Here is a 21,673-nt window from a genome sequence, read left to right as displayed (position 1 = left end):
TCTGTGGTCTCTTATTAAACATTGCCTATATTCCCAGGCCAGGGATGCAGAGGAGAATATTGCCTATATTGTAGAATATAGCCTTTGTTTCTGTTTGCTTGTTGCTTTGCAGATGGTATGAGGCAAAAGAAGAAGTCCTCGCTACTCCCTGAAGTGGGTGGAGAGGGACTCTCAGAGGAGGAGGAGTACCAGTTCTGAGGCCTTTAAATGAACAGTTATTTTTCACGGTCTTGCAGCGAGGCAGGGGCAAAGGCACGGTTCAGCCCTGATTTGCCCTTCCTGTGCACCCTCTCCCGCCAGCTAGGTTAAAGGGCCATATGCGATTACTGACTGTACTGAGCAAGGGTCAGAAAGGCTGTTTTTGGATCCCTGTTTGTTCACTTACTAGGTGGTGACCTTGATCAGACTACCTGGAATCTCATGTTTCCTTCTGTACAGTAGGAACAACGGTGGTTCTCTCTCAGATTCCTGAGGAGCGTATGAACCTTGATGTGCACAGAACCTTTAGCATAGCTGCTGTCAGAGACTGAGCACTTGGGAGGTGCTGACTGTGCTTATTGCTCTTGTTGCATCATTGTTGTTGCATCTCCAGGACTGTGATTAAATTTAAGGAGAGTAAAGCAGCTGAGCGTGGGTTCAGACAGCTAAACTCTATTTATAGTGACTTGTACGTGGTGGACGGTGATCTGCACATCAACTTATGTGTGTGGAAGTGCAAGTAGGTAGTATAGACGCAAATTTTTGTATATGTTAATTCTCCCCTTTTATTTAAATTGATGTCTTTTGCATTAATGATATCTGAACTTGGTTTCCTAATCAGTCATTATTTTAGTTAGGTCAGTTTCCGGTCATTCTTGGTAAATGACAAATATCTTGTGCTATAATGGCAAGTTACTTCCAGTAAATACTTTTTGTTTTTAACTTGCCTGTTGCAAGCATGGTCTTCTGCTATTTATATCTATGTTGCATTGCTGTAGGATTGCGGAGACAGTAGTGGTGGACTGGTAAGCAGTGAAGAGGTGATGGTGTTGTTCACTGGGAAAATTCTTGGAGGATGTATTTTATGTGCTCTATAGAGTACAGGTATCATTACAGCTTTTTAGGGCCATGTGTAATTTACTGGTATGCATATAAAGTAACATGGGGAATGTGTATATTTGAAAATACTAGCTTGGCAGATACTTAGCCTCTTAACTTTACAGGTCCTCAGTTTTCTCATTTATAAAAGATGATAGGAACTGATGTTCAATTCCCTCCCGTCTCCAAATGCTAGATTTCAAGCATACTTTGTTTTTAGGTATGTAGACATCCATGCCAGAGCCAGAATGAAATGTTTGTGGACTGTTTAATTTAGCTACTGGGCAACATGATAAATGTGAAAACCTGTGGTCCGGCAAGAAGGAGCTCAGGGGTGTCTGCTGCTAGACTCTCCAGAGGGGACGTCTTCCTGCCCTTGCCCTGCTTCACTCCCGGGCTGCTTCACTCAGGGCTCCCACTGCTGTCCTGGGTTCCAGTTAGGGATACTTTGTTAGTGTCACTAAACATCCAAAGAATTATTTGTTCTTTAGTTACTACAAAAAATTTTTACTTGGTTGCAATTTCAACATTATATCTTTTTTTATTACTATTATTTATAGGGAAGAAGATTTCTTAGTTCCCTCTTCAGTTGGAATATAAATTTTATTAAAATGATCCATGAGACCATTAAAAACCAGTTACAGGGATTACCAAAGTAAGTATGAAAGGTAATTAATATCTTAATCTGGTTATAAAATAGTTAATTTGACCTGACATTTTAAGTTATATTGATTATTGGAAACTTTAGAAACTATCTCTTATTTATTATGTACTGTTTTTTTAATAAACATTTTTTAAACATTTTTATTTATTATTGAGAGACAGAGAGAGCATGAGCAGGGGAGGGGCAGAGAGAGGGGGGAAACACAGAGTCCAAAGCAGGCTCCAGGCTCTGAGCTGTCAGCACAGAACCCAATGCAGGGCTCGAACTCGAGAACTGTGAGATCACGACCTGAGCAGAAGTCGGACGCTTAATCGACTGAGCCACCCAGGTGCCCCTATTATGTACTGTTTTTATTGTGTACTGTTATTTTTTAAAAATATTTATTTTGGGGGGAGAGAGAAGAGTGCGCATAAGCATGAGTGGGAGAGGGGAAGAGAGAGAGGGGGAGACCAGAGCATCCTAAGCAGGTTCTGCATTGTTAGCACAGAGCTCGATGTGGGGTTCAAACTCACGAACTCCGAGATCACGACCTGAGCTGAAATCAAGAGTCAGATAGGTGCTCAATGGACTGAACCACCCAGGTGACCTTGTACTATTATTTTAATTATATGTTCTTAATGTACTGTAGTATCAATGGATAGGTTTTTCCTTGCTATAGCAAATCATTCTTTTTCAGTAATGACATTGAAATTAAGATTTTAATTTGTGGTCATTTTTTAAATAGTCAAATTATTTACCAGTTAAATCTTAGCCTCAATCGCAATAAATTCCATGTCACTTGCACTTCTGACACATTTGAATGTAACATCTGCTTTCCAGTTTACCGTGACTGAGCTTTGTGCTTTGGTGGGAAGCGTACTGCAGGCTAGGAATCTAGGCATATGTGCACGAGCCTGAGCTCCCTGCCTCGTGGAACCAGCAGTCGGAACTGGTGTGATTGTTTGGGGGGCGCCCGGCTGGCTCAGGTGGAAGAGCCTGTGACTCCTGATCTCGGGCTCGTGAGTTCGAGCCCCACGTTGGGTGTAGAGATTACTGGGGAAAAAATAATAAACTTAAAAAAAGTTTGTTTGAACTTACATTAACTTTTTTTTTTTAATAGATCTTTGATGGTACACATTGCAGAAATTTATTTCAGAGCTTGGAAAAAGGCCTCAGGGAAAATATTAGAGGTATTTTCATTTTATTAAATGTTAGCATTTATTTTTTTATATTCTAGTTACCAAATAAGTCATCACTGATAGTCATATAAAATCTATGTTGATGCTCTTTGTCAAAATAAAGGCAGATAACAAGACTGTGTGACAGAGATTCATGCTCATTCCTATAAATTTTCATGCTCAGCCACAGACCCAGGACCCCTGCCACCCACTGGGATGTGCAGGGAGTGAAATCATTATTTGCCCAGTAGCATTTTGGTAGCCTTGTTGGGCCTGTGCTGTCCAGCCACCTGGGCTGCCATGCACTGGGAACGTGTCCAGTCCCAGTGGAGACGTGCTGGAAGTGTAAGAAACACGCCAGGTTCTGAAGATGTAGTGGGGAAAGAAGAACGTGAAATATCTCATGAATCTGTTTTTAAAAACATTGCTTGCATGTTGAAATGATAGTGTTTTAGGTATATTTGGCTGAACAAAATATATTGCTAAAATAATTATGCCTGTTGTTTTTTTTTTTTCTGTTTTTAATGTTGCCTCTCGAAAATTTAAAATTGTGGTTAAGGTTCCTGTTTCAGTGCAACTTCAGACTACCTCTTAGCTTTTAGTTACTTTGTTTTTGAGAATTTAAAGACATTTGTTTTGAATATGGCTAACCTTTAATGACCACATAGTATCTTCATTGTGAAGATGTGGCTGTATAATTCATAATCATGATAAGACATTCAAAGTCCCTTTTGAAAAAATATCAAAAGAAAGTGTTATTGACTGATATCCCTTATGTTTTTCTCATACTAGTTTTTTCAATGTGGTGTTTTTTTTTTTTTTTTCCTTCTGAGAGTAAAATTTTTACTCTAAGTAAAAGAGGGGCCTTTGCTTTTTGGGGAGCAGGCCCTGAGCTGGTGGGTAGATGTTTGAGCTATTTTCTATCCATTCTGCTCCTGTGCAGCTTACACTTGGTTTATAGTACCAGGGTTTATCACCAACTTCTAGGAGATAAAAACGTACTGGTTACATTCCCCTGCTGACAACATCCATAGACATTTTACAGTGCATAATTTTTTGGAGGAAAGGACAAAAACCAGAACATTGGTATGCAGTTTTGCATTGTTTTCTTATTCCATAACACTTGTTCACAGGAAAAAATATTTGTCTCCCTTTTTTCCAATAGTGGTTTTATAATTTTTTAAAATGTTTAATTTATTTCTGAGAGAGAGAGAGACAGTGTGAGCAGGGGAGGGTCAAAGAGAGGGAGATACAAAATCTGAAACAGGCTCCAGGCTTTGAGCTGACTTAGCACAAAACCCGACACGGAGCTTGAACCCACTAACCGTGAGCATGACTTGAGCTGAAGTCGGATGCTTAACCAACTGAGCCACCCAGGCGCCCCTCCAATAGCGGCTTTAAAAACAGGTGTTTGTGGAACGTGTGATTCTTAATCTCCAGACTTGGGTTCCAGCTCTATGTTGGGTGTAGAGAGAGATCTCAGTCAGTCAAGCCACATTAAAAAAAAAAAAGGTGTTTGTAGTTAAAAACATGATTGCTTGATTGAATCTGTACCAAATTAGTGCCAGCTTTTTGTACTTCTCAGGCCCTCTGCCCTCCCTCACTTCCTCCCTCCCTCCCTTCAGCTATTTAAAGCAAGTTCTAAATGTGACATCTCATGTCCATGTACTGCAGTGTGCATCTCTAAGGAATTTAGTTATACAATGCCAGTAACATATGTAACAAAATGAACCGTTTCTGGATATTTTTGAAAATATTTACATTTCTCTGTTTTGTTTTAAAATGCCTTTTTACAGTTCTCTTTGGAATCAGGATCCATTAAGTCTCTCATGGTGTTTGCTTGTTAAGTCATTTAAATTTCTCAGAGCATTCCTTTCTCTCTCCTTTTCTGTTTTTAAAACCTGTGCCGTGAAATGGATATGTTCACGAGCCTGGGTCAGCTGTCCGGTAGGATGCCCATATTCTGCTAGTTAGCTCTTCAGCTCCAGCTTTTGTGGCACAAACTCTCGATAAGTAGCACCATTGCATTTTATCACAAGTCAGTGTGTGGATCCCCACGTGCAGTGATGCTAAGATTTATTAGTGGCAGATGAAGGAGGTATTTTCAGAGATAATGAAGGAGGCTGATAGTAGTAGCTTTCCTTATATCCTTCCCTGACGACGTGGAGCCCCAGGTGTGGGGGCAGAATGCAGGACAACACGCCAGAGTTGTTGAGGATTCGGGCTGCCCCTAGGGGTTGGCTCTGCTTCCTTGCCCAACTCCAAAGGTCCATAGGTGTCGTGGGCTAACCGAGGAGTTCCCCACACTCCCAGCCCCACTGTCCTCTCCATGGAAGTCCCGGAAGGTCTTTTGGTCACTTTGGAGTACTGGCCCCCACCTTAAAGATGGTTCATTTTTGGTTCTGGGGAGGCTCCTGGAACAGATCCAGTCTGAGGTCATCTGAGTCAGGAAGGCTCAGAAGAGGGGCCCCCAGGCCACACTCAGTCCCTGAGCCATCTGGCTTGAACTGGCCTTAAGTGGTAGGGAGAAACTTGCTCCTCTGTCTAGCACAGATTTGGTAGTTCACCAGAGGAGATAGAAGAAGTAAAAGAATATCAAAACTGAAGGGATGCTAAGAGGTGTGGACTCAATAGAAAAGCTCTCAACAGAGGACCTTGGTGCTTTCTCTCGTGATCTTGGAGAGCACAGAGCCGACTCCAGCGACTGCACCACCTGCCCTGTCATCTGACGGACCGTACCCGTGCCAAGGGCTAATTCATGTAATGTTTGCCGTTCCAGACAATTGAGCACGGGTGCATCCAGGACTTCATGCACCATGGGATTCACCTCCCGCGCAAGTCTCCAGTGCACTCCAGGGTGCGCGAGGTGAGTGAGGCATGCAGCACGGGTCGATGTTTTTATCTCTTAAGAATTAAGTTAGTCCTGGGGCGCCTGGGTGGCTTAGTCGGTTAAGCGTCCGACTTTCGCTTAGGTCATGATCTTGCGGTTCGTGGGTTCGAGCCCCGCGTCGGGCTCTGTGCTGACTGCCAGCTCAGAGCCTGGAGCCTGTTTCAGTCTGTGACTCCCTCTCTCTCTCTGACCCTCCCCTGCTCACACTATCTCTCTCTCTCTCTCCTAGAAATAAATAAAACATTAAAAAAAAATAAAAAAGAATTAAGTTAGTCCTCCGCAGGTGTCAGCTTAAAGGAGCTTTCTCAGAATCTTGATAATCGGTACCTGGCAGTTTTAACTAGGAAAAGAAAGGTATGTTGTTAAGAGAGCCAGAAGTTTATCCAAAAAATCATTTAAATTCTTTGACATAAAAATATCCAGAATCCTTACTAAGTATCACGATCACTTTTTTCAAAAAAGGATATTTGGGATTATTTTTATTTACTTTCATACATTTTGATATTCTGTAAACCAAATGAAGTAAATGTTTTGATAGTTTCTTTTGATAAATTTGGTTTTATATTTAAAATTTTCATTTATTAAAATTAAAAAAATGTTTTATTTATTTTTGAGAGAGAGAGTTAGTGTACAAGCAGGGAAGGGGCAGAGAGAGGGCGACACAGAATCTTGAAGCAGGCTCCAGTCTCTGAGCATCAGCACAGAGCCTGACATGGGGCTCAAACTCATGAAGCACAAGATCATGACCTGAGCCAAAGCTGGACGCTTAACCAACTGAGCCACCCAGGCACACCTATTTATTTTTATTATTTTTTATTGTATTCTATTTTTTTGAGAGTGTATGTACGTAAACAGGGGAGGGGCAGAGAGGGGGAGACAGGATCCAAAGCAGACTCTGAGCTGACAACAGAATCCAGTGTGGGGCTTGAACTCACAGACCTCAAGATCATGACCTGAGCTGAAGTCTGATACTTCACCAACTGAGTCACCCAGGTGCCCCAAGGTTTTGTTTTTAAAAGCTAATTTCAGGGGTGGCTGGCTGACTCCGTAGGGCATGCAACTCTTGGTTGCAGGTTTATGAGTTAGGGCCCCACATGTGGCATAGAGTTTAGATAAGCACTGGGTGTTATATGGAAACCAACTTGACAATAAACTATTTGTAAAAAATAAATAAATAAATAAAAAGAATTAGGAAAAAAAATTTTTTTAAAAGCTAATTTTAGAAGTCAGATATGAATTTTATACTTATATTGTAAATGAACTGACTAAATAAGGCTTTATTTTATTATCAGTGTCATTATGACACTGATAGGTGTTTGATGATCATAATGTTCTTGGCAGGAGGAATTGGAAAATGTGGTCTGTTTAGGACTCAAGATCAATGTCCTAAGCCAGGAGTAATGCCCTGTGTGCTTATTTTTAGTTTTGGCAACTGTGTATCAAGAAGCTAAATGAACAAAGACTACTTCTTTACTTTTTTGTATAGGGAAATTACTATTATTTGTGGAATGTAAATATACTGATTATATTAAGCTTGAAAGGATACAAAAATATTTCTTTAGGTTATTGATATGTTAGTTTGAATTATCCATAGATAAGAAACCCAGAGATGAATATATCCAATTGTCTCCTGCCTCCTACCCCCAATGACACATAATCATACTCTGGCTTCATTAAATTGTAGAATAGTTTGGGTCATTTATTCCACATACATGATTTGTATTTCAGAAACATCATAAGGAGTGGCAGCATGTTAAACTGTATGAATTTGTGACATAACTGCTCCCTTTTTGGTAGAAAGTAAAGACTTTTTCATATTTGATTTTTGCTCTGGTTGTCTGAATATTTAAGAAATTATATGTGTAGATATCATTATGTGATAAACTATAGAAAAATACACAATTAAAAGGAAGAACATTAAATTTTACTTTTTAAAACTTCACTTTTTGAATGCAGTATATTCCTGGACTTCATTTCTTACCATTGCTTGTAATACATTATAGCGTCTTCCTCAAATCCCTTTTTGTAAACATCACATTTATATGATAAATTATTTTCCTGATATGTTGAAAGAAGCTTTAGGAAATGCTTCCTTTTCATATGAAAGTAAAAATCCCCAGGGCACCTGGGTGGCTCAGCTCAGTCAGCTTAAGTGTCTGACTCTTGGTTTCAGCTCAGGTCTTGATCTCACAGTTTGTAGGATTGAGCTTCATATTGGGCTCTGTGCTGACAGCATGAAGCCTGCTTGGGATTCTCTCTCTTCCTCTTTCTCTGCCTCTCCTCTGCTTGTGAGTGCTCTCTTTCTCTCTAAATAAATAAGTAAACTTAAACAAAGAAGAAAGGAAGTAAAAACCCCATATTGTTGATGAAAATCTAACATTAGGTGGTTGTAATTGTCGCACAGCTCTGTAAATATACTAAAGCCCATTGAATTGTATACTTTAAAAGAGTGGCTTTGATGGCATATGACTTATAACTTGATAAAGCTGTTTAAATATCTTTCTGTGAAGTGAGTATCGAAACTTGATAATACCATACTCAAAAAACAAACTATAGGGACACCTGGGTGGCTCAGTTAAGCATCCATCTTTGCTTCAGGTTGTGAATCTTGCAGGTTCCTGAGTTACAGCCCTGCATCAGACTCCCNTCTCGGTTTCTCTCTCAAAAATACAGAAATAAACTTAAAAAAAAAAACAACCCTACACTAATATCACATCATCACTAAAAATTCCTAAAGAAAGAATTAGAAGTCAGAAAAAATAATCCCCAGACTATAGTTCTTTTAGGGTGAAATTGATTCAGGTTTACTTAAAGTATAATCTCTTGTTTGATAGCCTGTTTAATTTTTATTTTCCACTTTTCACTGATATAATTTTAGTTCCAAAGTGGTGAATTAAGGAAGTAAGGCAAAATTGATAGTTGCTGGGGATAAGAGTCTGAAGAGTTGACGAGAGCTTCTGTCTGGTGAAGAGGACAGTAGAAAAGGGACATAGCAGTGGAAACCAAGCGCACAGCCCTTTCTCTGATTGTTCCTCAGTTTGGGAAGGACTTGCTATCCAAGTTAAGCTGACCAGGTGAAGGGCCACTGAACAGTGACAACCACTTTGAGAGGTGTGCTTGCTTCAGATGCTCATTAAAGGTTCTTGGAACCAGAGATGTGGGACCAGAAACCAGAAGCTATGTAGGCGGACTCTTCCATACACTCCTTTTCCACTTCACCCCGAGGGGCAGAGGTCTCTGTGAATTTTTTCTGAGGTTATTTGGGTTATTGCTAGAAGAGTAGAAACTACAATCCAAACCTTTTTGTGGCCCAAGGGCATTTATCTTTGTTTCTTCCGTTGGTTTCTTTTACGTGATCTCCTTCATGGTTGAGAGCATTAACATATATATCACTGTGTCTTCTCTTCTAAGGAGAGAATCGTCCAGACTTTTGAAGCAGGAAGGCCTGTTTTGGTGGAGAGAACAACCTGTCCTCTGTTGAAAGTCGGATCTTAAGTCCTCTTTTTTAAAAACCACATTATCTTTCTTTTCTTCTTTTCTTGGCTCATAGGTGCTGAGTTATTTTCATCATCAAAAGAAGGTTCGTCAGGGAGTGGAAGAGATGCTGTACAGATTATATAAACCCATCCTTTGGAGAGGCTTAAAGGTACTGTTAAATAGTCTGTGTTTAGAAGGTGCTAATTACGCTTTTGAATTTATCATGCTCTAATTCAGAATTGAGATAACGCAGTAAAAAGAAGACTGGAGGCTTTGTGAAATTTGGGGGCTAATGTTTTATTTTATTAAGAGGATCTGAATTGGGTTAGTGCGGACTACACAGTGGGAAGGGGGTTTGTCATGCTGTGTAAACCAGCAGAGGCGTTGGGGGTCTGCAGAGCTGAGCTCGGTCATCCTGGCCCTTCTGTTGATGACTGGGAGACAGGATGCCACCCCTCCAAGGAGAGAACATGAGTAATTGTCAACATGGTAAATCTGGTGTTGGAAGGGATGTAGTTACTGTTTCTTAGTGATGTAAGGTGGATATTGAAGTGAGGAATCGAGTCTTTTAATATCTGTCAGTACTGAGTAGAGACTTTGGAGCTCACGGAAGGTCTCCTAAGTTTGGCCAGTTTAAACATGTAATTGTCTTTACTTTGTAAGTAAGTCTATACTGAGATACTTAAAAACATTACTTTAGGAAATCCATGCTGCAGTCTTTGAACGTTTGCTCTTTGGATTCTGAAACACTCTCTCATTATTCCAGGCCCGAAATTCTGAAGTCCGGTCAAATGCTGCCCTGTTGTTCATTGAAGCATTTCCTATCAGAGACCCAAACTTCAATGCCATTGAAATGGATAGCGAAATCCAGAAACAGTTTGAAGAACTCTATGTACGTATTGCATGTGGCTGAGACCCCTATGAGGTCAGCTCTGTCTGGACCTGGTGTGTGTCTTGGCTTCTCCTGTCCTGCCTGTTTGCTGCCCTCGGACGGCAGGGTTTCCAGCTCTTGACCATCTTCTGAGAAACCTGTTTACTCCCTGGCGCCTTTTGCGACAGTGTGGACTCGGTAGTGTTCTTTTATTTTTTATCTTTATCTCCTTTGGAACATCTGATTATTTATTACTGTATACAGTTTTAAATGTCTTATGTGTATTCTTCTCTCCCCACCATAGAGACAGTATGACATGTGGTTAAAGGTCCCCAGATTTGATTCCACTTCTCCATTAAGAGTTGTATAATTTTGGGCAGGTCACTAACTTTCTGTGTCTTTGCGAATTGGGGATGCTGATATTGCCTCCTCTAAGTGCTGGGGTAGTGTGCATGAGCAAACCTGGTGATGTGTTAAGGCGAGTCTATAAATAATGCCCGTTGCAATGGAATTTTCAGATGACTAGTTTTTCAGATGAGACGTGAGAACATTAGGGTGCCACATTTATTTCCAAGGGTGCTGCGCGTCTTTTCATCTGGCTGGAATATGCTGGCCTCTGCTTATTTCTCTACATTGCCTTACATTTTCAGTGCTTCCTAACACAAGCTAAAAGTTGCTATTTATTGTCCTAGTCAGTAGAATAAAATTTTAGGAAGTGATAGCAAAAATGTGCTGATAATGATGCCTCCCCATGGCACTTTGTTTTTTGACTAAATGAGAAATCTCAGGTGTGCAAAAAGTTGAAATAATAGTATAAAGAATATGTGTAGATTTAGCTCTTTGTATGCGAATACATAGAGTTGCACATATGTGCATATATATACATACACACCTGTACCCACGTACAGACAGACACACCCCTAAAATGAACAGTCAGTAGTATTTTGCTGTAAGTGCCTTATCCACATGTATATTTACCTAAAATTCCCATTGAGAATTGCTAATTCTTTGGGGCTAATAGGCAAATCAAAACTAGATTTTGGTAGTTTTTAGCCAAAAAACTATGAAAACTTTTTTTTTTTTTTTTTTAACTCTGGTGTCCAAATCTATGAACTACTATTGTTTTTGCCTGAAATGTCTAAGTGTCTGCCTTGGATGTGGTGATGGAGAGCGTGCTGCCAGTCCAGCCAGCACACGTCTTCTGTTGTACCTCGCAGGGTACGCATGGCCCGCCTGCTCCTGAGCAGAACTTGTAAGAGCAGGTTGCCACGGACAGCCGATCAGGGCCTCCTGAGCCCTCATGCTGGCAGCAGTGTACATAGCAACTCAGAGCCTGGAGTCACATTTTGTTTCGGATTCTGCTTCCTCCTTAATAAGTCTGGTTTTGATCAAATTACTTAATCTCTCTCTAGCCCTATTTCTTCTTTAAAACTGGGAATAATATTCAGTAGGGTTGTGATAAGGTTTCAATGAAAAGTTATATATAAAACATTTAGCTCAGCCCCTAGCATTACGATGACAGTGGTTATAGGTGAAAGAGATGGAGGGTGCACTTATCTTGATAAGTACTGAGTAAAATAAGTACTAATGTAGAATTGTTGAAACATGTATTATACACTTGAAATTAATTTAATACTGTATGTTAACTACACTAGAATTAAATTTTTAAAAAATTATATTAAAAAATAACTGGTTATTACTCACCATAAGAACATTAAAAAAAATGTAAAGTGATATGATTATCTAATATAATATTAGGAACATATTGGTGTCTCTTGTCCTAGAAACTGAAGTGAATTTCTAGAGAGGGAGTTTAGCACTAATTAACAAGGTGAAAGGTGTGTAGAGAGCATTGGTCTCTTGGAGATGCAGATGCTATCAATCGTTTGGTATCTTGGATATTCTTAGAATATTGGCTAATGAGGGGTGTAACTCTATCTCTGTTCCATTAAAAATACTTCGTGGTATAAATTGAAGAAGTCTTACTATGAGAACATCACACTTGGTAGAAATATTATATGAATAAACATGTTTACTGGCTACAAAGGTTAGTGTAATTTTAGCAGTTGTGTAATATGTACATGTTAATTAATAACCTTAAGGAGCAGGACCTTATGAAATAATTACCTTACAGTTAGAAATAAATTATGCATAGGAATGGCAAATTCTTATTAGAGAAAATACCTAAAAGAGATGCCAAACCTTTGTGAGACTTGAAGTAATAGACCAAATGAAGACTCGAACACAGGGGCACCTGGCGGGCTCTGTCAGTTAAGTGTTCGACTCTTGATCTCAGCTCAGATCATGATCTCAGACTTTGTGGGTTTGTTGGGCTTTATGCTGACAGTGCGCAGCCTGCCTGGGATTTTCTCTCTTCTTCTCTCTGCCCCTTCCATGCTTGCACATGCTTTTCTCTCTCTCTCTCTCTCAAAATAAATAAACAGAGTAATCTCTATTCAGATTAATCATTGTAAATTTTGTTTTTGCTTTATTAACTTATAAAAAATAAAAATTATTAAATGATAGGGTATCTGGAGCATGTGACTCTTGATTTCAGGGTTGTGAGTTTGAGCCCCATGGGTGTAGAGTTTATTAAAAAATGAGATCTTTAGAAATATTATTAAGTGATATTTTATTTGAATATTAAGGAAAAACTCAAAGATTACTGAAGTTAAATGTTTTTTCAGAACAAGAATTAAATTCTAAATCATTCCTCTAAAAAACAGTAGATTGTAGGGGCACTTGGGTGGCTCAGTTGGTTAAGTGACTGACTTGGTTTCGGCTCAGGTCATGATCTTGTGGTTTTGTGGTCTCAAGCTCCACATTGGGCACTGCACAAGATTAGCGGGCACTGCTCTCTCTTAGTGGAGATAGGTTTGTGTTTTTCAAGGACCAAAACTTATTAGTCTCATAAAAGTGAGATGTCAGTGTCTAAAAGGCTTTTTAAAAGAATATTTAAAAAATTAAAAACAATAGTAAGAGTTTTAGCTCTAATAGGGAAAGGCTTGTATGTAAGCATCATATCCTATGGAGGGGTGAAATGAACTTATGGGAAATCATCATCAAAGCCTATGAGCTGAAATAGTTTCTGTCAGTCCTTCTTTGTTTGCAGGGCATTTTTGAGGTGGCATATGTCTCTGAGTGTTTGAATCACAAAGTGTTATTTTTTTTCCCCTGACACCTAATTTATAGTTTGGCCAGGTAGAAGAATTTTATGTTCAAAGTAATTTTCCCCCAGGACTGTTAAAATATTCTGCATTGTTTCCTAGCATGAAGTGTTTTTGAAACTTTAAGGAAATTTTCTAGGTCTTGATTCTCAGCACCCTCCCCCCCTCCCCCCCCCATTTACCAAGATATTCAGTCTGTTAGTTTGAATTTCTTTTTCTCAATGCCTGTTCTTTCCTAGCTCCTTTTAGGAGGCAGTCCAGTATAATACAGAGCAGTCGGCAAACTGTCCCTACAATAGACCAGATGATAATGAATTTGGCTCCATGGGCCATGTGCTCACAGCTATTCTACCTGCCATTGTGGGACAGAAGCAGCCATGGACTGCACAAAAATGAGAATGTGGTTTGTTCCAGTAAAACTGTACTTGAGGACACCAAATTGGAATTTCATGGAATGTTCACATGTCACAAAATATTCTTTTGAGTTTTTCCAAGTATTTAGAAATGAAAAACCATTCTTAAGCATTGTGGACTACTCAAAAATGGGCCTGGGCCAAATTTGGCCTGCAGGTCATCTCAGAGGCCATGACTTTGTTGGATCAGATACTGAATAAATGGGAATGAGTTTTCATGGGGATTGATAAAGGAGATAATCCGATAAATAAGAGTAATGATTATTTCCTGGTGTCGTGCATGTGCCTAACCTGTTCTTTCATACTTTTGTTGTTTGTATTTCTCAGACTTGAGTGGTGTGGAGACTTTGTGTTGAAGGTGAAACATTGAGGCCCCCTAGGAGTGTTTGTGAGTGTCGAGATGGAGTGATTCTCCCGTAGAAGGAGCATCACAAGTTATGCGCTATTGCTTTGAGTGACTTTGGTGTCACTGCAGTTGATTAGAAATCCAGATCTGGGCCTGAACTTGTTGAATGAGACTGTATGCTGACATGAGCTGAAATCAAGAGTCTGATGCTCTACTGACCGAGCCGCCCACAAGCCCCTTGAGTAACATTTCATTGACACTTTTAACAGTTTTGTTTGAATCTGTGTTTAAATAAGACCCATGCATATGATTAGCCATTAGATTGATAAGACCCTGTCCAATAACCTCAGTGTCTCTCTTTTGCTTGCTGTTTTTGTTGTTGGAGAAGCCAAATTATTTTGTTTCCTGCAGCCTGGGGACCTATCCCGTGGCATCATTGTTATGTTCCTCTGCCTCCTACATTTCCTGAATATCAGTAGGTGCACAGTTGATCAGTTACTTTTGTGGGGGTGTTGTTTGTTGTGTCAGGTTCTTAGTGGTGCTGTTGTGTACTCCATCCAGCGATAACATCTTGTTTCTTTTTGTATTCACAACTACTGATAACCATTTTGTCTCAGGTCATGATATTGCGGTTCCTGAGTTCAAGCCCCACGTTGGGCTCTGCTGACAGCCTGGAGCCTGCTTCAGATTCTGTGTCTCCCTCTCTCAGCCCCTCCCCCACTAGTGCTCTGTCATTCTCTGTCTCTCAAAAATGAATAAAAATGTTAAAGAAGTTTTTTTACCATGTAGGATTATTCTGGGCTTTCAGCATTTTGGAAATTCAAGAGAGTGGTTTACATAGGTTGTGTCTGTAGGATCGACTGACTGTCTGCATATCTTGCTGAAGGTGGGGCTGGTGTTTGAGGCTCTGCTGTCACAGAGTCCTTTAGATGAGATTGACTGATATGGTACCACACATGTCTGGGTTGTTCTCTTTAAATGCAAAACTATAGAAATGATAAATAGGGGCGCCTGGGTGGCTTAGTCGGTTAAGCGTCCGACTTTCGCTTAGGTCACGATCTCGCGGTTTGTGGGTTCGAGCCCCGTGTCGGGCTCTGTGCTGACTGCCAGCTCAGAGCCTGGAGCCTGTTTCAGAGTCTGTATCTCCCTCTCTCTCTGACCCTCCCCTGCTCACGCTGTCTCTCTCTCTCCTGGAAATAAATAAAAATATTACAAAAAAAAAAAAAAGAAATGATAAATAGTAAGAGATGTGTAAGTCTATATATGACCAGTATTTCTATAACCTAAAATGTCTGTTACGTTGTGAATGCTGAGGAGGCTAATGTGTAAAGCAAATATTGATATAAAGGGAGCTGATTTAGGATTTTTAAGTCTTTTTTTCCCTCCAACTTACAGAGCCTTTTAGAAGATCCTTATCCAATGGTCCGTTCTACAGGGATCCTTGGTGTTTGTAAAATAACTTCCAAATACTGGGAAATGATGCCTCCGACCATTCTTATCGATCTCCTCAAGAAAGTAACTGGGGAATTGGCATTTGACACAAGCTCAGCTGATGTGCGCTGTTCTGTCTTTAAGGTAGGATTTAAAATTATGTAAGCAATATTTACTTAATCATAGAATAATTATAAAATACAGAGAAAGAACAATTTTTATTTTTTATTTTATTTATTTTATTTATTTATTTTTTTAATATTTTTATTTTATTTCTAGGAGAGAGAGAGAGACAGCATGAGCAGGGGAGGGTCAGAGAGAGAGGGAGATACAGACTCTGAAATAGGCTCCAGGCTCTGAGCTGGCAGTCAGCACAGAGCCCGATGCGGGGCTTGAACCCACGAACGGCGAGATCATGACCTAAGCGAAAGTCAGATGCTTAACCGACTAAGCCACCCAGGCGCCCCAAAAGAACAATTTTTAAATCACCCATAATTCTTCGCTATTGATAGACTACCACAGACACTTTTGTTGTACATCCAAAGTAACATCCAAATTGAAGTGTTTTCTTGAGGTGCCTGGGTGTCAGAAGTAAATAAAAATGTTAAAAAAAAAAGAAAAAAAGAAAGTGTTTTCTATACAAAAGGCCTACTTGAAATAATACTGGAGTTTAGTGTATGGGTGGGATGGGTGGTGCACATTTTTTTAAAGCAGGAGCTCTATATAGTATTTAATTTTTTATTTTAATTTCTTTTAATGTTTATTCATTTTTGAGTGAGAGAGAGAGAGACAGAGCATGAAAGGGGGAGGGGCAGAGAGAGGAGACAGAAATCTGAAGCAGTCCCCAGTCTCTGAGCTGTCAGACACTTAACTGACTTAGCCACCCATATGGCCCCAATATTTTTTAATTATACATTAAAATTGACTTTTTTGGTATACCCTATGTACTTTTAACAAGAACCTACAAAACTATCCTTTGTCCCATTATCCAGTTTCAATAATTAATTAGGACATATCAAGTCTTGTTTCATTTTTAGCCAATTCATGGTCTCCCACTGTTGATTAACTTGAAGCAAATCCAGGACTCTATCAGCTTATCTGTAAATATTTCAGTATGATTGTAAAAACGTAAGGTCTCTTTAGAGTTAATTACAGTAACATTGTAATGATACTGTATGGTGACAGATGGTAACTGTACTTCTGGCGAACATACACAATTGTTGAACCACTGTGTTGTACACCTGAAACATAAAACATTGTATGTCTACTGTAATTCCAATGGAAAAAAAAAAAGAGATCTCTTTAAAAAAATCCTTTTTCCTATTAACTGGAATGCAAAGGTGGAGCATATCAGATCTTTAGATTGGTGCCTGGTCTGAGCTTGGGCAGGTCACTGGACCACCCATCTGAGGTATGTGTGGCTGTAGCCATGTGTCATGAGCCACTCAGGCTCCCCAGAAATATGCTTTTTATATGAAACTGTTTTAGAAAAGGGTTATTTTCTATAGGTATATTTATTTATTTCAATACTAGTTCATTAGTAAGGATGGAACTGAGCATTATCTTTATTTTTTATTGTTTATGTTCTAAATTTGAACTGATTTTATATTTCTCCTTTTTTATAGTGTCTGCCGATAATTTTGGATAACAAATTAAGCCACCCGTTATTAGAACAGCTTCTGCCTACACTAAAATACAGTCTCCATGACAATTCCGAGAAAGTGAGAGTGGCTTTTGTTGATATGCTGCTGAAAGTCAAAGCTGTGCGGGCTGCTAAGGTAGGATGGGCAGGATTTTATCATCGTAGGTGTGGAATAAATAAGTACTTCACTTTCATCATTAGAAAGGCAAAGCAATTTTAATTCCGAGCATTTCAGTAATCACATTTAAACTACTTGATGTCTGGTATGTTCTACCAATGTGTTTGGGTCGTAATATTTTGTTTTGTGGTTTTCACTAAAGTTTCTAGAAATATCATTAATGTGCGTTTTCTTTTTGAAAGTCATTAGTGCAAGCAGCTGCCACCTTAAATTATGTTTTTATCATATACGTGAAAGCTTTTGTTCAAATACTGAAATACTTGGCACATAGTGACTACTTAAATATTCCTGGGAAAAATGTTGAATGTGAGGCATCTCCCGTTCACATGTTACAGGAGGATGCAAGGAGGTGAACATTGTGTCATGATGCCCATTGTGACGTGTGAACTTTGAAGGGAAGTTGCGTTCCTTTAGCTTGAGTCCTACTCAGCTTTTGGCTAAAAATTTTAGTTAGAAGCTTTTTAACTTCCTTTGGTAACACTGTGACTTTTCCTCCTCCACACAATACTTGTCTGAAATTTACTTTCAAATGCTGCTTTGTCATAGCACAGAATTTGGGAACAACCTGGCCGCACAGACATGTGGGGTGCTCCTGCAATGGGAGGTGCCCTGTGGCCATGAGGAGGGATGAGCTAATGTGGAAATACCACTGAGACATGAGGAAAAGCAAGTGTAGACGTGTGTGTAGGGTGCTGCATGCTGCATAAAATGGGGAACATATGTATGTATTTGTTCAGACAGTAAAATCTTCCTAGAAGAAAATAAGAAATTAATAATAGTTGTCTGAGGTGAGAGGGATTGGATGTCTAGGGATGGGGCACTGGAGAGGCCAGGATACATATGGTTTTATGTTTTGTGAATTCTGAATTGTGAATTTCTGTTTTTAAAAAAAAAAAAGGCACCAAAAACCTAAGACAGTTTTCCATGGCCTTCGTAGCACGAATCCCCCATGTCCTACCCAGGGGCCCATCCATGTGTGCTGTTTTCTGACTCCCTTCTGGCCCTTCAACCTGTTTGCACGTCCATGGGCCCCAGGACACACTGGTGTGCTGCTCTCGGTTCCTGTGAAGTCTTAGAGTGCGTCCTCTGGCTTTGTTCTTCTTTCAGAGCTTTTTGGCTGGTTTAGGTCCTTTGCATTTCTGTATGTATTTTAGATTCAACATGTCTGTTTCAACAAAAATGCTGGCTACAGTTTTTACCCTGTTTGTTACAACAGCTTAATAAAACAGTATTCCTGAATCTGAAAGGGAACTTTGGCCTAGTGTTGTGTTTGAAGTGCAGACTTCTTTGCAGAAGACTATTAGTGACTGATGAGGAAATGGAGAGAATAGCTGTTTTCTCTTTATTACTAGGTCTACCCAAGAGAATATGGGAGAGACCAAGTAAGATGAGGACAAAAATTCTTTGACCAGGGAGTTTGAATTTTAGGAGGGTAGGAAGAGCAGAGAAAGAAAGCATAATGTTTTGCTGAGATGCCTCTCATCTTAATCCTTAGCTCTGCAAAAGCCAGGCAGAGAGTGCCATAGCTGTGAGATCTCTGGAAAGGTTGGTGGGGTGTCCAATGCTGATCTTCCTGGGAGATCAAGGTCACCAGTTGGTAAGCATGTGGAGAGGCAGCTAACAAAAAGTGGAAGTGGCTGATCATCCACCATGTCAGAATGACTGGGGTGTGCTCTACAGTGTAGACAGACACACTTAGCATTTTAGAAGTGGAAGTCCAGTTACAGATTTGCTTGCTTTCATGTCTGTTGCAGATATCAGCCTGCTGGTGGTGTGTTTGCATAAAATAAAACCTCAGGTAATTAAAACAAAATGAATCAGAATCCTAGCCTAATCAGTATTGTTCTACATTTTATATATTTTTAAATGTTTATTTTTTATTTATTTTGAGAAAGAGAGGCAGAACATGAGTAGGGCAGGGGCAGAGAGAGTGGATCCGAAGCAGGCTCCATGCTTAGCGCAGAGCCTGATGTGGGGCTTGATCTCACAAACCATGAGATCATGCCCTGAGCTGAAATCAAGAGTGAGACGCTTACCCAACTGAGCCACCCAGGTGCCCCTGCTCTGCATTTTATTTGAGAAAAGTGAATCAAAGAAAAACAAGGCTATATGGGGAGTTTCTGGAAAGGCAGACTTGCAGGAAATGTTATTTTTAAGAATCACACCTGGAGGGGCGCCTGAGTGGCTCATTTGGTTTAGCATCTGACTTCGGCTCAGGTCATGATCTCACGGTTCGTTGGTTTGAGCCCCGTGTCGGGCTCTGTGCTGATAGCTAGCTCAGAGCCTGGCCCCTGCTTTGGATTCTGTGTCTCCCTCTCTCTCTGCCCCTCCCCTTCTCATTTTGTCTCTCTCTCTCTCTCAGAAATAAATAAAACATTAAAAAAAATTAAAAGAATCACACCTGGAACCTTGGCATTTGGTAAAATTGCTGAGGGCTAGTTCCCATTCAAGATGGTCTAGTCTTCATGAGGGCCCAGGAGTCCACTTTTTTAACATGAATGGGGACAGTTATGGAAAACCTCTCAGGTACTGGCTCTGTGGCTGGGTTGTTGTGCTGGGTTCTGGGATGTTTCTTGGTTGTATTCCTTGCAGCCATGTTGGAGCTCTGAGATTTTGAGTCCTGAAGAGCCCCTGCTTACCTGAGTTCTCAAGGGGAGGACTTTCTCCTTATTCTTGGGTTTTCTCTCTTGGGTACTGTGTTGCTGTGCACATTTTGAAGTTGACATTTACTAATGGCAGAATTGACCCACAAGTTCTCATGTGGGGAAGGTGTGATGCTCCTGCTGAGGGTACTGTAGCCCAGAGGAAGTCAGCAATCTGTAGGCGTCCGCTCTGTCCTTTGGCCTGTCTGCTTCCATTCTGCATCAGTGTTTGGCCTGCACACCACTCTCACCTGCCTTCCTGTGATGGTGCAGGCAGCAGAGTAGAGCAGGTGAATTGTCAGTCCATTCATTGGTCATTTTAGTCTAGGGTTGAATCTGCTTCTGCGTGGTTGTGAAATTGACTGTATAGTTATGTGCACTTGAATGTTTTGGGAAGTGTTCTTTGTTGGTGTCATTGTTACCCACAGATGTGCTGTTCAGGACTGCATCTCAGTACATTCACACTCAAAACCAGTGATCTGTCTGGACTGATACTCAGGCAGGAAGGGAGCAGGGGAGGTGGTCAAAGCCTTCAGATGGACCCTCGGACTCATCGCCACCTTCTTCTCTTGAACCTCAAAAACACTGCTTCTCACTGTCGAGGAAGAGTTTCCAGTCACCTAACTGCCAGCCCCACTCACTGAGTCAGTGCTGGAGTTCACTGGCAGTGGTAGTGTCTTCTGTGAAGACGCCTGCCCCCGGTGGCACACGGGCTGAGAGCTGGGCCTCGGCACCGTCCTCACTGTGTGGCTTACTGCTGGCAGCACGGGGGGTGCTATTTGCCTCCCCCGGTACCAGCGTGAGTAGAAGTGTTTGGTGTGGGAGTTGGGCTTACTTACTGTCTTTACTCCGGAACGTTTTTCAGAAATACCATGAGGTGTCTGAACAGAAGTGTCCTAGGATGTTTTTGGGAGAAGCGATCAGTAGCATCAGATGCTCGGAGATTTCCTGTAAGGGAAGATGTGAATATGTTCGTCTGGATTTTCAATAGGAGCTCATTACGACCTTGGCAAGAACAGGCCCAGTGAGGGTAGAAGCCATGTTTCTATGGGTTGAGGTGTAAGTGAGGTGAGGTGGGGGTGGGCAGAGGCGGGTTCCAGGGTGAGAGGCAAGGTGAGCTGCGATGAGACAGGAAATTCAGGCAGAGTTTCATGGGGATGCTTTTTTTTTTTAGTCTTTGGAATGACTTGAAAAATACTTAAATGCTGATGAGAAAGATCTAGTTCAAAATACTGGAAAGAGGGACTGGTTGTTGGGGGCCGGGCCTTGAGGAGCATGCATGTCGTGATGTCCCCACTAGGCAGGTGAGGAGACCACCAGGTGCCAGTGGGAAGTGGCTGGGACAGAATTTGAACATTTTACCGTGAGAGTCTGTTTTCTTTCTCCTACTGTTCTCCTGTCTGCAGTGTCTTGCTTACAAGTCTGGCCCTTCCCTGTAGGCGGTGGACAAATCTGAGACTTTTGAGTGGAGGGGCTACGGGACACTTGTGGCTGTGCAGCAGCCGTACGGTGGGCTGGCGGAAGCCGGCGGTCACCTAGGCGAGCTGGCACTGCAGAGGGAGGCAGAGATGTGCCAGAGGGTGCTGCCCACTGTGGGCAGTGGACCAGGTACCCCTGGGCTTCAGGAGTGATGCCTCTGCATCTCCACAGCAGGGACTGGGGTGGGTGTCCACTGTAGCTCCCTGTGTCAAGACTGTTATAAATTTTTCTATTCACTT

General features: G+C 40.9%; 1 protein-coding gene across 5 annotated transcripts in view; it reads left to right on the top strand.

Moving 5' to 3' along the window:
* The window catches only part of NCAPG2 (non-SMC condensin II complex subunit G2), a 68,260-nt gene that overhangs the window by 12,679 nt on the left and 33,908 nt on the right, over positions 1-21,673 (top strand). For all 5 annotated transcript variants that reach the window (XM_077761410.1, XM_077761414.1, XM_077761417.1 and 2 more), the window contains exons 8-14: positions 1,638-1,732; positions 2,841-2,910; positions 5,678-5,764; positions 9,339-9,434; positions 10,032-10,157; positions 15,458-15,637; positions 17,119-17,271. In XM_077761410.1, coding sequence (XP_077617536.1) covers positions 1,638-1,732; positions 2,841-2,910; positions 5,678-5,764; positions 9,339-9,434; positions 10,032-10,157; positions 15,458-15,637; positions 17,119-17,271 — 807 coding nt within the window. The remainder of the gene's footprint in view (positions 1-1,637; positions 1,733-2,840; positions 2,911-5,677; positions 5,765-9,338; positions 9,435-10,031; positions 10,158-15,457; positions 15,638-17,118; positions 17,272-21,673) is intronic.

Source organism: Crocuta crocuta, unplaced genomic scaffold, assembly GCF_008692635.1.
Source record: "Crocuta crocuta isolate KB4526 unplaced genomic scaffold, BGI_CrCroc_1.0 scaffold408, whole genome shotgun sequence".
Classification (NCBI taxonomy): domain Eukaryota; kingdom Metazoa; phylum Chordata; class Mammalia; order Carnivora; family Hyaenidae; genus Crocuta; species Crocuta crocuta.
Note: the sequence above shows the minus strand (reverse complement) of the source record. Positions and strands in the feature narration are given on the sequence as shown.